At 38.0% G+C, this 17189-nt stretch overlaps 1 protein-coding gene across 1 annotated transcript in view; it reads left to right on the forward strand.

Annotated features, from left to right (window-relative positions):
* Positions 1-17189, forward strand: part of LOC120860204 (tetratricopeptide repeat protein 39B-like) — a 150155-nt gene that overhangs the window by 99132 nt on the left and 33834 nt on the right. Inside the window, 3 exon segments of the mRNA XM_040235986.1 lie at positions 5112-5179; positions 8039-8103; positions 16265-16370. Of these exon segments, the coding sequence (XP_040091920.1) occupies positions 5112-5179; positions 8039-8103; positions 16265-16370 (239 nt within the window).

Here is a 17189-nt window from a genome sequence, read left to right on the forward strand (position 1 = left end):
GTGTGTGTGTGTGTGTGTGTGCGCGCGCACATGTGCGTGCGCGCGTCGCTCAGTCATCTCTAACTCTTTGTGACCCCATGGACTGTAGCCTGCCAGGCTCCTCTGTCCTTGGCATTCTCCAGGCAAGAATACTGGAGTTAGTTGCCATTTCCTCCTGCAGGGCATCTTCCTGACCCAGGGATCGAACCCATGTCTCCTGCGTCTTCTGCACTAGCAGGCAGATTCTTTACTGCTGAGCCACCGGGGAGGCCCATCCTGGGTAACCTCCTTCTTATAGACTAGAAACTGAGGATCAGGGAGATTAGACAAATGGTCCAAGGTTACCAGCGTAGCAGAGCAGTGTTCAAACCTGACCTGCCTTTCCCTAAGCCAATTAATTAATTATTAATTTTTTAGTTGTTTCCTCTGTTTCCCACAACTTCCTCTGTTCCGCAAGAAACAGGCATGAAATGTCTTCACGTGTGGGTGAAGGAAATGCTGAATTATTTCTGTGTTAGACGTCATAAAAATAGATGATACTGTGTTCTTATCTCTTTATTCTGTCTCTAGGCATGGCATATTTAGAAGTATTAAAAAGTGAACAGTAATAAGATACCACTACACAGTGTCCAGGAGATGGTGAGGGACAGGGAGACCTGGCATGCTGCAGTCTGTGGGGTCGTAAAGAGTCAGACACAACTGAGTGACTCAACAACAGCAACACAGCGTCCAAAATCCAGAACACAGAGACCAACAAATATTGGTGAGGATGTGGAGGGACAGGAACACTCATTCGTGGCTGGGCAGAGTACAAAGTAGTACAGCCACTTTGGAAGATAGTATGACAGTTTTCTTATAAAACTAACAGCTGAAAACTTGTGTTGCCACGAAAATCTGCAAAGAAATATTTATGGCAGCTTTATTCAGAATTGCCAAAACTTGACCTTCACTAGGTGAATGGATGAAGTATGGTACATCCAGACAGTGAAATATTATTCAGTGCTACAAAGAAATGAACTATCAAGCCATGAAAAGATTCGGGGGAACCTTAAGTGCATATTCCTAAGTGAAAGACACCCATCTGAAAAAGGCTACCTACTATATGATCCTAAGTATATAAGATTCTCGGAAAGGCTGGACTGTGGAGACAGGAAAAAGATCAGTTGTTGCCAGGAGATGGGGCGGAGGAATGATTAGGTGAACACAGAGTTTTTTAGGGCAGTGACATCATAATGATTAAAGACATGTCATGATACATTTGTCCAGACCCATAGAATGTACACCACCAAGGGTGGGCCCTAATGAGAACTGTGGCAGAATTATGATATGTTAGTGGAGGTTCACCAGTTGTAACAAACGTGCCACCTTGGAGAGCATGTTCATCAAAGGTGAGTTTGTGCATGTTGGGGGGAGCCAGGGAGCAAGGTATATATGGGAAATCTCTCTACTGTCCCCTCAATTTTCCTGTGAACTTAAAACTGCTCAAAGAAATAAGATCCTAATTTTAAAATTATGAAAATACATCAGCCTGTGACTTTAACTATTCTGAAATAAGGTTTATTTAGACTTCTATGTCTGAGAGCATGCTTAGCTAACACTTCCCTGCATAATGAAGATATTTCCTTCAGTGAACTAAGGAATTTATAATTAAGAGATGTTCTGGTAGGTACCTACTTGTAAATGCCAAATGTCTAATTTTGAGAGCTAAGAGCTGCCCAATATAAATCAATCTGAGTGAAGAGATAAGACTTTTATAAATTAAGTTGCATTTATTCCTAATGATTTTGGCTGTTGCTGCAATCCAAACAGACTTTGTGTTCAAGGGAGCATGTCAAAACATTGTAGATTTAGTGTGCAATTTGTTTTCCCTATAGGTAATTTCCATTTCTATCCTTGAGTGGCTCGTTGTTTGTAGGAGTAAGGATATTTAATTAAACTTTTTGTGGATTGAAGATGAGGCACACCCATTCTTCTCATGGCTGGCATATTAAATGGCTTTCAAATTGTCTTTAAAAACACGTTTGTATACAGTTCTTAGGATGTAAAAGGGATTTAATTCAAAGATTCATTATACATAGAAAATACAGTTCAAACTTTCTTGCCTTCTATCTCTGCCTTCATGTTATGTCCTTTATGCTTCTCTTTGATTTGTCCATCTTTAGCTTAACTCTGATCCATCCTCCCCTCTGCTCAGATCTCTGCAAGGGCTCACCATTGATGCCAAAATCTTGGCTCCCTGTTCACCAATGCCAAATAGAAATACAGAGTTCGGAGGAAAAAAAAGAAAGAGTAGCTTTATTCTTGCCAGTCAAAGGGGAAACATAGTAGGCTAGTGCCTTAAGAACCGTGCCCCATTTCCTCAGAAATAAGGAGAGGTTTTATATCCTAAGTAAGTCTTGCTTTTTTTTTTTTTTCCTTTTGCAAAATTTCAAAATGGCCACAGCTGGCATCAGGTAACTCAGTAACTGGGGTTGGTCTTTTCAGAAGTTATCAGGCTGTGACCTCCTTTCTGAAAGGAAGAATGCTGTAAGGGTGGGTAGTGGGGGAAGAATGCCAGGTGCAGAGTATAATTCATAATACATATGGAGTCAGAGGGTGATTAGCTTTATTTAGCTTTGTAAAAGGACCAGTCTAGCCACAAGTGTTTGTTAGTAGTAGCAGCTAGACAGTAACCAAGATTGCTTAACTCATTCAGGCCTGTTTAGGTTTTTCCCCAGCCTGTTCATTGTTTCCTTGTTTTCCTCGTTTATCAGGAAAGTCTCATTTTTATTTAAGAAAGGTCTCATTTCTGTTTTTGCTGCAATACCATTGCCTACTGAATGAAGCCCAGACGCGGATATTCAAGGTCATCCATCATTTAGCCTGACTTCCTTTCCAAAGTCATCCATCATTTAGCCTGGACTTCCTTTCCAAGGTCATCCATCATTTAGCCTGACTTCCTTTCCAGGCTCATAGCCCACGCCTCCCTGTGCACACCCTGTGCTTCTGCCGGAGGCGCGCCATTGGCTGGGCCACGCCATCGGCCACGCCACGCAGGGCTCTGCCCTCTGCCTCTCTGCCGAGCTGGTTCTCGCCCAGCAGCAACTTCACCACCTCCTCAACACATGCCCCAAGCCAAGCCATCTGGATTGCTGAGCAGGCTTCCAAAGGGAATAATTACTGAAAGTTCCTACTTTGTTACAAGTTTCCCTGGGAAGAGGATGTTCAAATGACTGTGTAAAAGTTACCTGTTTTTCTCCCACTGAACCCACTGAGAAAATCCAGGGGGCACCCTTTAAAGTGAGGCGTTCTGAAGGATGGAGACACTGGCTGTTAATGCTGCCAGAATGTGCCCTGACCGCAGCTCCTCAAATTTGGCCCGTCGTGGGTTTGGCTCCCCCTTATACGTGCTGTTGGAAAATCTTCGTTGCATTGTTGCTTCTTTCTTAATCAACCTTTGGAACATGAGCATGGCAGGAAGGTGAACCAGTTTGTGAGAACAAAGCGTGTGTGTGTGTGTGTGTGTGTGTGTGTGTGTTGAGGGGAGGTGTCCTGTGTGTGTGAGTGAAAGAAATAAAGCACTAGGTCTTATCATCAGTACTCTTGTCTGGAAAATCCCACGGACAGAGGAGCCCGGTAGGCTGCAGTCCATGGGGTCGCACAGAGTTGGACACGACTGAGCGACTTCACTTTCACTTTTCACTTTCATGCATTGGAGAAGGCAATGGCAACCCACTCCAGTGTTCTTGCCTGGAGAATCCCAGGGACGGGGGAGCCTGGTGGGCTGCCGTCTGTGGGGTCGCACAGAGTCGGACACGACTGAAAGCGACTTAGCAGCAGCAGCAGCAGCACATCACTTAAAAATGTGCAACTTTTTGAAGTTTTGTCAAAAAGCATGACATAGGCCAAGGGGAATAATCTTAGTGGAAGTAGCTGATGCATACTGAGGGCTTACTCTGCACAGTGACCCTACAGGCAGCATTTGAATTCTTCAGCTTTGAAATAAAGATGTCAAAAAAAACAAGAAATAGAGACGTCATTAGCTGGACTTGAAGAATGAGAAGCCCAGCAGAGGGAGGAAGGGTAGCTTGCTCAAGGTTCTGTAACTAGTATGTGGCAGGGCCTTTGCTACAATCCAGGCTGTTAATTACCCCAGTGCCAAAGCTCATTTACTGAAGTAACACACTAGTTTGTATCCTATGGATAAAACAGTAAATTGATGATTTTATTTATACAAAAAAAAAAAAAGGCAAAGAGTCTTCCCTCCCCAGTCTCTACAGTTATCATGAACTATTTAGGAAGATAGGCCACACGTCTATGTGTCCAGGGGATACAGACATAACTTTATGTAGCCCTCTTGTGAGTGCCTTGTTCCTGCGCTAGATACCTCAGTGATCCAAGCAGCCTCAAACTGAGACTTCTGTGGTGGCCCAGTGGTTAAGACTCCATGCTTCCAATGCGGCGGGTGTGGGTACGATCCTTGGTCGACAAACTAAGACCCTATGTGCAGCACAGCTGAAAACAGACACACATACCCACGTGCACACATGCACAAAGCAAATAGCTCCAAACTGTGCTAGTGCTAAATTTTTTACATCAAGTCTTCCCTGAATGAAGACTCATGAGTTGGACATGCAGGACAGTTCTTTTTCCTAGAATCCTCGGAAGTTACTGCTTTCTCTTCAAGTCAATAGTGTGCCTAACCATTGTCGTGACCATCATGCCTTCATAATATTTTTGATGTTAAAATTAGTATATTCAAGTTAGTTTTTCAATCCATCCCAGTGGTAGACTTGAAGTTTCCCATTAAGTTAAAAAAACGAGTGGTTTTCTTTTTTCCCAAAAAGTGTTTTTCTATTTTGGTTTCCTCCTGTGAGCTGAGTTTGGATCTCTGACACCAAGGGCCTGACTCTTGGCAGTTATATGTGAACCGAGCCAAAGATGACTTCCCCAAAGCATTTCACACATTCTGGAAAAATCTTGCTGAGGCCTTGAGAACTGAGGTCATCATTCCACTTCTATGCAATCATGAAACAACCTAGGTTTTTATGTCTCCTCTGGGCTCATTCATCTATCTGTCTTTTCTGAATGTCTCAGAGCAATTACTGTGGGCATGGGATTTTCCTTAATATACGTTTATTTGTTTTTAATAGAGGAAATGCATGCTGAAATCTGTTATGCCGAGTGCCTCCTACAGAAAGCAGCCCTCACGTTTGTGCAGGTAACGGACATTTGGCTTAGCATCAGTGTCACCCGGGAAGCCTGCTAAGTATGACAAAGAAAAAAATGTGACTCATTCTGTGTCAGTACTTCAGTTCTTTCAACTTAGAGTTATAATGAAAGCTATTTGTTATTGCTCGTAAACTTTGGCTGAAAGAAGATTCTGGGGGATCTTTTTTTCCTACTCAAATGCACCTAAAAGATGCTGTTTTGAAATTCAGTCTGTTGGGAACCACTGCCTTTTAAAGAAGCTGTTTTGCACCTACCACACCTAATTTCAGGATGCTTCTCTGTATGAGAATTGTGAGGTTATGCCTCTGTGAGCTTGCTAATGGTGGAGGGCTGCACACAGGGGTGACTGGCTTCAGCATCTTTGGCTGTTCCCTTCTTGTGCCAGATGCTTCAGCAAAGCTCAGTTATGCATGTAGACCTCAGATTTTATTTCCCTGCTATTTGTATTCTCATCCCCTTTTATTTCTTCTTTTGGAAGAGCAGTTGAAAGAAGTTACTAAACAAAACAATGACTTTTTCTCAGGGGCATTTAAATTTCACCTCTAGGATTTCTTATCACCAGTACCTGGCCTGTCACTGTAATATCTAATTCTTCTAAAAAAAAAAATACAAATTTTAACAGGTGGCCACACAGGTGTCAGTGATGGATACAGTGGGGTAGAAGTGGAGTGCAGATGGTAAGGGGGCAGAAATTCAACTGTAAGATGGAGAAAGTCTTCCTCGATTTCAATGCTTTACATCGAACTGCGAGTGTTTTTCTCTTTTTCTGGAGGTTGCCTGACCTGATAGGTTGATGTCTGGTTAAGGAAAATAAAATCAATCTGATCTATGACCCTGTTTCCTAAAACTCTACGTATTATGACGCCTGAAGCAGTCTCACTGCCTTAGTATACATAAGGCTAGTCACAGAGGCCCCCAGTTGTTTTTTTTTTTAATGCATTTTGCAAATGGGAATTTGATAGTAAAATCTTTGATTCAAAGGGTTTTTAAAAATATGTTTAGGGGCTTGTAACTTAACATCTGGGAGATACCCACGGCTCTTCCCTCTTCCTCATGCCTCCATGTCCGGTCAGGCTCATGATTGTGCTGTTTTACCTTTTGAAGGTTAATCGGCTCTTCTTCTTTATTCTGACCATAATTGTTCTAGTGAGGGGCTCATCAGCCTCCCTAGACTTCATGGCAACCTAGGGACCCTTGGTCCGTAGTTTCCCTTCCCTCCAGCTCACTCTCCATTGTGTAATTGTGCACCCGCTCCAAGGGGAGCATCTCGCCTGCTCATGTCTCGGCTTCAGCGTTTAGTAGCCCTCACTGACGATGGCAGTGGTTCTGTGTCAGAATATCACAAATGGGGAAGGCTTTTTAGAACTCAACTGGCATCTCTCCCAGTTCCCTACGCCCCTCTTGGCGACATCCTCGCCTGCTGGTGGCGTGCCTGAGTGGGAAAGTACAAGTAGCTTTCTTACTCCTTAGTCATTCCCTTCTTTGAAATAGATTTCTGTAGCAGTGCTGTGTTATATAAGCACAGATGGCCTAGCCAAGCACACCATGATCTTTAATGCTTCCTTGCCTTTCCCCTGAAAGGTTTTTTTCTTTTTGCTTGCAAAGTTCATATCTGCCTTCTTTTCCTTCATCTGGCTATTTCCTAATCTTTTTTTTTTTTTTTTTTAAACGCTTCAAGCACTGATGCTTCCAGGAAGCTTTTTGGGCCTCTGCACATCCCAGCCCCTCTTTGTGCTGTTGTGGCATCCTGTGCCTGTCTCCGTCCGTGTGTGCACGTCTCCGTCCCTTAGCGTATTGTGTTTGCTTTTGCCTCGTTTTGCAATTAGGTGCCTGCTGTAAAATAGGCATTCAGCAAATGTTTGGTGAATCATTAAATATTCTTATTTGAAGCAGATTTTATTCCAATTTAAGCACTTCTTTCCTGGACACTATTGGAACTTGTGTAACTGGAAGCTACCTTGAAATCAGAAAATGGGCATTTAAATTGCATAATGAATTTTACATTTATTGATTCTTTTAATAATTTAAGTATTAAGTATTTAAGTGATGAAATTAACAAACTAAAATCAGTTTTTCTCTGGCTTCAGAAGGATGCTCAAGTGCACAGGAAATAAATACCAGAGCATGTTTCTGTTACTAAGGGGTTAGAAAAGCATTCTCCGTTAGCACCATCTGTTGGAGTAGCAACTTTAAAGCAGTTATTTTATATACTTTATTAAGAGACTCTTAGAATCCTAGAATGCTCACCCTAAAAAGGTCATTCATTTAGGCCAATTGCCTCAGTTGCATGGTTGATGACCATCAGGCAAAAAGAACAAACAAAATCCCCAAACAAAATTTCACACTAGTGATAACAAATTTAGAATCCAGATCAGTTATTTTTGGTCTGGAAATGTATACAAATGAAATTCACAATTCTAAATAGACGGCCTGCTAAAGTACCCCCTAATGACGAACCATAATCCCATTACTTGGAGTATGACAGACAGGAAAGGCCTTGGAGTAGCCATTTTGAACTCCATCAAACCTAAAAGAAAATTGCTCAGTAGTTGATGTTTATCAAAGTAGGTTTGGACTAACTCTATGGCCCCTAATTGGTAAGGATTACTTTCTTCGTTACATCTGTAAAGTTACGCAAGGATTTAAAAATTGTTTCCTTTTTTTGTCCTCTAAGTTGGAAGATGACAAAAAAGGCATTTTATATGTAAAGCAAGAAGAATATTTTAATTTAAAAATCATGTCCTCGAAAGATATAGTGTTTTGTTCTAATCATGCAGCTACACAGCTGTGGGGACAGTCTAAGAATCATTTGCTAAATGATCTAATTATGTAATTGAATTGTTTTCAGGATGAAAATATGATCAACTTCATCAAAGGTGGACTCAAAATTAGAACAAGTTACCAAATATATAAGTAAGTTAAAAATTAAGATTGATGAAAAATCTTATGACAAGGTTTGTACCTTTATGACCACCTTCTTGTGGTTTTTAAATAATTCTTGTATTATATACCACTTTGTACTTTAAAGGTTTTTAATAAGTGTGACTAGATTTTTAAAATTTAATGTGGGTAAAAATGCACTTGAATTTTGACTTACTGAGTGTGTATTCAATGATAAAGGGCAACAGAATAAATGCAGTTTTAAGAGAAAAATATCTGGAAGGTACTTACATAATTTCTGATTAGATAATCTTAGTTTCTCTCTCCTAAAAACAATTTGTAAATTAAAAATGGCAGGTATATATAGGTATGTCTCTGGTTCAGACACTGAAACAACACTGTCCCATTGGATTTTTTCAGTGATGCAGATGTCAGTTAGAGTGGACCCTAGTGTCATTCGTGTATCTTCGGTGTCCTTACTGGTGTTTATCTAGTTGTCCTATCTTTTACTCACAGTGTTAAAAATCTTCAGCTTTGATTCTGGAGTCATCCATTTCTCCCTTTAGTTCTGTCACTCTTTGCTTGTATTTAGAACCTTTGTTATTGGACTTATATATTTTTAAATTGTTTTATCTCCTAATAAACTAACCTTTTTATCATTATAAAATGTTCCTATGTAACTCCTTATAATATTCCTTGTCTTGAAATCTGTTTTGTCTGATATTAATAAAGGTACTCATGCTTTTTTGTAATTGGTGTTTGTGTGGCATATATTCTTTTGCTTTAAATCTACCTTTGTTTTTATATTTAAATTACATTTTTTTGGTAAATATGTTTAATGGCGTCTTATTTTTTTATTCAGTGTAACAGTTAATATGTTTGCACTTGTGACTGCCATTTTCCTTTTTTTTTCTTTGCCTTATTTATCCCCCCTCCTTATTTTTCTGCCTTCTTTTGCTTTAATTAAATATATATATATATATTCCAGTAGAATCCCTCTATTATTTTCTTAGCTATAGCCCTTTTAATTTTTCTTAAGTGTTTGCTGTAATGATTATCATAGCCTTCTTAACTTATCATAGTCAAGTTAGAGTTAATGGTGTACTGTTGCACATAAAATAGAAGAAACTTACAAAAGTATAGTTTTACTTAACCACCTTTTGTCTTTTATACTATTCTTACGGTAGTACATTTATGTGTATTATAAACCCTGCAATGTGGTGTCCAACCTTTGCTTTAAACAGGTTTATATCATAGACCCCATTGTTAATCCAATATTTACCATTTTTGATGTTCTTCATTCATTCCTGTCTATTTCAGAATGAAGCATTTCTTTTAGAATTTCTTATAGTTCATATTACAGTTCATATCTACTTTCAATGACTCTATTTTATTTATCTGAAAATGCCTTTATCTTTTGCCTTCATTTTTGAAGGCTGTTTTTGCTGTATGTAGTATTTTTTAGTTACAAAATTTTTCTTCTTTCACTCCTTAAAAACTATCAGTTGTTGTATTCAGTTGGCCAAAAAAGGTCATTTGGTTTTTTCTGTATGGGTTTCTTAATGGAGAAAGCTGAGTTAACTTTTTGGCCAACCCAATATGATGGTCTCTGTTGTTTCTGATCATAAGTCAGCTGTTATTTTTTCTTATTGTTCCCCTGTCTGTAATGTGTCATTTCTTCTGGATGGTTTGAAGACTCATATCTTTGACTGATGTGCTTAAGTATGGCATTGGGGAAGCATGTAGCTATTATTTCTTCAAATATTTTTTCTCTGCTATGTTCTCACTCTTTTTCTGAGATTCCAATTACATGTCAGCCTGATTTTGTTCAATAGGTTACTGAAAATTCTTTTTTTTCAGATTAGATATTATCTCAACATGTGGGTTGTCTTGGGGCCAGTATCTACTGCCTGCTTTTTCTCTTGACTATATGTCATGTTTTTCTGTTTTCAATTTAGTAATTTTCTGATTGTATACTAGATAGTGATTCATTGTAAAGACTTTAGGTTCTGTTATCTTTCTCAGAAGAATGCTGATTTTTGTTCTGGGAAGCATTTAACTTGACTAGACTTAGAGTCCATACTCTTAATCTCTGCTAGTGCACAACATCTGAGGTCATGATTCTATTATTTCTTTTCTCTTGTTTCTGCTTTTCTTTGGAGTTTCACCAGTTCTCACATAGTTCATGAGTCAATGAAGAATTTGAGTTGAGTTTTAACACTGGCTTTGGCATTTCCATCCTATGTGGTTCATCCCTATCTGAAAATTTCCCCATTACCTTATAGCTGTTCTGGCAGATTTGAACTCTGTACTCTTTTTTAAGCCAATAAGACTATAGCTTTTTGTGTAAATTCTAGGCACCCTATGCTGAGTATACTGGGGAGTACTTTCAAGTGACTAGTCATATAAACATAAAGTCTCTTTAAAAGTTGTTCCCTTCTTTCAAAGTTTAACTCATCTCTAGCTTTTTTTTTTGGCATCTGGTCCCATCACTTCATGGCAAATAGATGGGGAAACAGTGGAAACAGTGTCAGACTTTGTTTTTTGGGGGCTCCTAAATCACTGCAGATGGTGATTGCAGCCATGAAATTAAAAGACACTTGCTCCTTGGAAGGAAAGTTGTGACCAACCTAGACAGCATATTCAAAAGCAGAGACATTACTTTGCCAACAAAGGTCCGTCTAGTCAAGGCTATGGTTTTTCCAGTAGTCATGTATGGATGTGAGAGTTGGACTATGAAGAAAGCTCAGCACCGAAGAATTGATGCTTTTGAACCGTAATATTGGAGAAGACTCTTGAGAGTCCCTTGGACTGCAAGGAGATCCAACCAGTCCATTCTAAAGGAGATCAGTCCTGGGATTTCTTTGGAAGGAATGATGCTAAAGCTGAAACTCCAATACTTTGGCCACCTCATGTGAAGAGTTGACTCATTGGAAAAGACTCTGATGCTGGGAGGGATTGAGGGCAGAAGGAGAAGAGGACGACAGAGGATGAGATGGCTGGATGGCATCACCGACTTGATGGATGTGAGTTTGAGTGAACTCTGAGAGTTGGTGATGGACAGGGAGGCCTGGCGTGCTGCAATTCATGGGGTCGCAAAGAGTCGGACATGACTGAGCGACTGAACTGAACTGAACTGAGTGTCTGCAAATATATTTTAAACACGTGTTTTGCATTTTGTCAGGAATTTATAATTGTTATCTGTGGGAGGGTTAATTTAATTTAAGGCACTCTGCCATTACTAGAAGTAGAACCAAGATTTAGTATTTTAAGAGATGCTTTTACCTGAAATGATTTCCTATAATTATATCCCATTTGAAATCCTGGAGGAAGCAGGTGAACTTTGGGAACCTGATATATTGTTTTTAGTTTTCCTTTTGAAATATATTTTAGAAGATACAAAAGAATGTTAAAGAGTTGCTTGCTATTTCAGTTATCAAAACTTAAAATCTGAAGGAATTAAAATATTCTTGTAATGGCTCAGAAATTATGTATCAGTGGAGTCAAACATAAGACTTTGAAACTGTGTGTGTGTTCATGCACTTCTGTGTACACACACACAGATTTATCTGGGAATTCAAAGCTTACTAAAAAAAACCTATATATGCATAAGTCTCTTTAAAAACAGTAGGGAAAGATGGGTTTATTAGTTTAATAAATGGTTTTGGGAAAATTGACTCTTCATTTTGGAGAAAAGACTATATAAAGGATACATTATATAGATTTAGTAGTAAAATATTTTTAGAAGGATATAGGCAAAAACATAGGAAAGTCTGTTTATAGTCCTAAAGCATAAGGCCTTTAAACTTTTGCTTTTAAAAATTTTTAATAAAATTTTTGTTTTATTAAAAAAATTACTTGGAAATAATTTCTGAATTTTTATATAGTCTTCTAATATACAAATATTATTAGCATCTTATAGAACCACAGTATAATTGTTAAAATCCAGAAACTAACATTGGTGCAATATTATTAACTACTTTATTGACTTGACTCAAGTTTTTCTAACTGTCCCACCAGTGTCCTTATTCTAGTTCAGGATCCAGTCCAGGATCCTGGATGTTGCATTCAGCTGTTACATCTCCTTAGTCTGTTTTAATCTGAAAGAGCCCCTCAGTCTTTGTCTTTACGACCTTGACATTTTTGAAGAATACTTGGCCATTATTTTTAAGACCTTCTCTCAAGGTGGACTTATCTAATGTTGTTTCATGATTAAGTTCAGATCACATCTATGGCAACAATACTGTAGAAGCGATGTTGTGTCTTTCTCATTGCTTCATAGCAGTAGATGTTTTTGTTCAGTTGCTTAGTTGTGTCCGACTCTTTGCAACCCCATGGACTTCAGCACCCCAGGTTTCCCTGTCTGTCTGGTTTTACTATCTTCTAGAGTTTGCTCAAACTCATGTCCATTGAGTTGGTGATGCCATCCAATCATCTCATCCTCTGTCGCCTTTTCTCCCCCTGCCTTCAATCTTTCCCAGCATCAGGGTCTTTTCCAGTGGGTCAGTTCTTTGCATCAGGTGGCCAAAGTCTTGGAGCTTCAGCATCAGTCCTTCCAGTGAATATTCAGGGTTGATTTCCTTTAGGATTGACTGGTTTGATCTCCTTGCGGTCCAAGGGACTCTCAAGAGTGTTTTCTAGCACCACAGTTCAAAAGCATCAATTCTTCGGCGTTCAGCCTTCTTTACAGTCCAGCTCTCACATCCATACATGACTACTGGAAAACCTGACATCAATTTCAGAAGTCTTTTAAAGTGTGATATAAAAGATTGACTTGACCAAATAAACATTTAAATTTTCATCATGGCAAAAATACCCCGTAATAAAAATTATAAATGGAAATATGATATGAATGACTCAGGGCAAATGACAGTATGAGAAACTCATAAGTTGGTGGAAATCTAAACTGACAGTTTTAATGGAGGATGTTCTGGCAGTATATATCAAAATCAAGAATATGTATCATTTTTTATCTCAGGAGTTCTTTTTCTAAGAAGTTATCCTAAGAACAGTTAGGGTGCTATAGTTCTAGTACTTGATATAGGAAAAGTATTTGATGAATGTGTAAGAACACTCTTAGCAGCATTGTTTATAATATGGAAAATTTTGAAACAACTTGAAAATTTAAGAATAGGAATTTGGTTAATTAAATCATTCCATGGAATGGAATAATACATTTTATTATAGAATAAGATAACTTTCATGCATCTTCATGGAAAATTGTCAATATAACCCATAAAATAGTATGTAGTATGTGATCCCATTTGTGATTTTTTAATTAAAAATATATTTTACTGACTGAAACTGATCAGTATATTCTTTAAAAAATTAAAAGTTAAAACAGAAGTTTTAGTCTTTAAGGATTAAAAAAAATTCATATAAAACTTGATCTTACAGCAAGCTTTGGTTTGTATAAGTTGATGAGACTTAAAATCATGTAATTAAAGTTAAAATCATGTAATTTTTTATTTTATTTTATTTTTTTTTTTGACTCTGGCATGTGGGATCTTAGTTCTTTGATTAGGCATGTCCCCTGCAGTGGAAGTACAGAGTCTTAACCACTGGACCACCAGGGAAGTCCCCATTTATGCGTTTTAAAGATTCCATTCTTAGTAAAGCATAAAAACTAGATGTACCAGACTGTTACCAGTGACCACCTCTCTGTGGGATTGTTGTGTAGAGATACTTAGGCTAATTCATCATGGCTTTTAATGGCTCAATAGTGTTCCATCGTGTGGATGTGCCACATGTGTGTGTATAAACGTATGCATGCATTCAACTGTGTTCTTAACTAATTTCCTGTTGTTGCCTGCTTTAATTTGTTTATAAGTTTTCATTGTAATACAATATCTTACCTTATAGGTCAAGTTTTGTGTATCCATGCTATTTTCTTGAATAAAATTAGATTTATTGATTCAAAGATACCATTGGGTGTAAGATTTCTGATATATATTGCAAAATTACCCCAAAGAATAATTGGGTTGGCAGACTTTTTAAAAAAATACCAGACAGTAAATATTTAGGCTTGTGGGCCACAAGATCTCTGTCCCAACTACTCAACTCTGTAGCTGACTGAGGGTGTAAGCAGCCATAGGCTATAAGTAAATGGGTGTGAGTGGTGGTCCAATGATTAAGACTCTGTTCTTCTACTGCAAGGGGCACAGGTTTGATCCCTGTTCAGGGAACTAGGATCCTGCATGTCGTGTCACCAAAAAAAAAAAAAAAAATTGAATAAAAAAATCACATTATTAAAAAATAGATGTGGCTACCTTCCAGTATTTGCCAACCTCTTTACTATAAATATCATTTTATCATAAATAAATGAATGAGTCTATTTTTCTTACCTTTGCCAGCCCTGGCTTTCCATTTAAAAAATTAAAATAATGCTTTTTATCACAAAAGATATATATTTTAGAAAATAGGAAAATGTGGATGAGCAAATACACATAAATATACCCCATGTACTTAACATCTAGTAATTATGATTGTTAATACCTTAATATATACTTTTTCAGAATATTTTCTACATGAATCTAGAGATATATATAATTAAAACCAAAATGAGATCACTCTTATGTACAGATTTATAACTTGCTTTTGCAGTTAATGATCTTTTTTTTTTCATGTCAACAAATCTTCATTTCATATTCAATCCATCTTCAAATATTCAATCCATCTTCAAATATTCAATCCATCTTCAAATATTCAATCCATCTTCAAATATTCAACCCATCTTCAAATTTTGCCAGTTGGTCCCAAATCTCTTTTACTTCTGGAATGTCAACACCTTGGTCCAACCCAAGACTGTCTTGTGCAGTCAGTGTTCATGTTCATTAAATATATCTTATTATACAAGAGTTTCTATTTTCCTTCAGTTGTGGAAAAGCCCAGTCTGGTTGTCCCGTAGTTGCATACACACAGCTTTGTTTGGTGGCTTCCTTGAGTTTTAGTTTAGCTTGTTCTCTCTTAGTCATTTCTGACTGCCATAATAGAATATCATACACTGAATGACTGAAGCAACAGAAACTTATTTCTTCACAGTTCTGAAGGTTGGACGTCTAAGATCTGGGCACAAGCATATCAGATTCTGGTGAGGGCTCTCTTCTTGGCTTGCAGACAGCCACCTTCTCACTCTTTCCTCACAGAGCAGAGAGAGAGCGATTCCACTTACAGTGACCTCATTTAATCTTAATTACCTCCTAAAATCTCTTATTTCCAAATATAGTCACACTTTGGGAGGGGGGCACAGTTAGAACTTCAACATATGGATTTGGGGGAGATATGATTCAGTTGATAGCATTTCTCTAGCTCCTTATAGTTCCTGTAAACTGGAAATTAGATATATAGGCTTACTAGATTCAACGTAGATGCATTTGGCTAGAATATATCATAAATGAAGTTGCATTCTTTATAATTACATCACATCAGGTGATATGTAGTATCTGGCTATTTCTTATTACTTTAAAAAATGTATCTGTCAGTTTGATAAACAATTTCTGGTTGTTGCCAATTTTTACATCGTTGTTTTCATCTGCATTTCTCTGATGAATACAGATGAAATACTTTCTGCATTCAAGATATGAAGGGAAAGAGGGAAATGAATAGAAAATAATTAAAGTGAAAAATCAGAAAGATTGGCTTGGGTGAGGAGAGAAAATTAAGAAGAAAGTTGCAGGCAGTTGTGATGGACTTTACTTTCCTCTTTCATTCTTTCCTAGTTCCAAGTTCTTTATTTGGTCTATTTGATGCCATAGTAATCACACTGAAATTCAACTCTTTTTGTCAGTAGCACCTCAGTTACTCAGTGGAATGTAGGTTGCTGCAGGGTGCACAGCAGCTGAGAGGCTGAGCATTCTTAGAAAATCTCCTCTAACACATTGCTGAGAAACTGGGAGCTCACAGTCCTGAGGTTCTGTGGCTCCTGAGTCATGCCTGCTGGTATTTGAACCCTCTTTTGCTTTAAGTGCAGAAAGATTGATCCTGATAAACAATGTAGAAATAAGTGTGTCATTTTTCTTTAATGATGATTATCTGGTAGCATTAAGAGTAAACTCAGTGTAGCATTATCCACTTAAAAATTCTCCAGTGTTTGGCTAATGATATCTATCTTATGGTACTTAAATGCAAAATTTGACTTGACATTAATTTTCAGTGTCATAGTAAACTTATAGTATAACTGTTTTCTTTAATCCAGAGAATGTCTTTCAATCCTGCATGTAATTCAGAAGAACAAAGTTGAGCAGCAATTCTTCTACGAGTTTGAAGGGGGTGTCAAGCTTGGAATAGGGGCGTTTAATTTGGTAAGTAATCAAAAGGTAACCAGAATCTTTTATAAAAGAACCTTAGGTTTTCAGTGCCTCTGCTATTGCATTTGAACCTCACCCTGAACCTCTACCTGGGTTTGTTTGACAAGTGGCTAGAGTGGGATCCTCTTTATTCTGTTGTGACCCAGTGGAGGCTCTGGCCAGAATATGCTATAAAGTTCTGCACATGCTGAGAATAGTTTTGGATTGTATAATAAGGGCAGCATACAGCCCTCTGAATAGACTAGTAACTTTTTTTTTTTTTTTGTAAGAAGGAGCTTGAAATTCGGTTCCATTCCCACATCAGAAATCCTGTTGCTATAGCAATGGTGGTTCTGGAATTGAAACTAGGTTAGGGAATAATAGAGCTTGAAGGATAGTAATAATGCTCTGGGATAGATGAAGAGTTTGAATAAATATCCATTCAATTGCAATATTATTTAGAGATTTTGATGTTTTATTAAGGTTTGACTGGAATTGGTATATACAACCAGAGTTACTTTGTTTATGAACCCATTGGTTGATGACAGAGGTGGCTGAAGAGACAGCTGTCGGCTGGCCACGGAATGGATCACCCTACCCATTTGATTATTAAAATCTTCCTCTGCTGAGGACAGCCTTTGGTGAACATTCATATGGGACACAAATATGTTCATTTTTTTTTTCCCATTCAAAGAGATATATCCATATATTTCTTACCCAGAGTTCCTTGGCATCAATTTTCCCATCATGTTCTTTGTTCTCTCTCTCTTATTTTGGCTGCATCACACAGCTTGTGGGATCTTAATTCCCTGCCCAGGGATTGAACCTGGGCCC

Source organism: Oryx dammah, unplaced genomic scaffold (genome assembly GCF_014754425.2).
Source record: "Oryx dammah isolate SB20612 unplaced genomic scaffold, SCBI_Odam_1.1 HiC_scaffold_11050, whole genome shotgun sequence".
In the NCBI taxonomy this organism is placed as follows: domain Eukaryota; kingdom Metazoa; phylum Chordata; class Mammalia; order Artiodactyla; family Bovidae; genus Oryx; species Oryx dammah.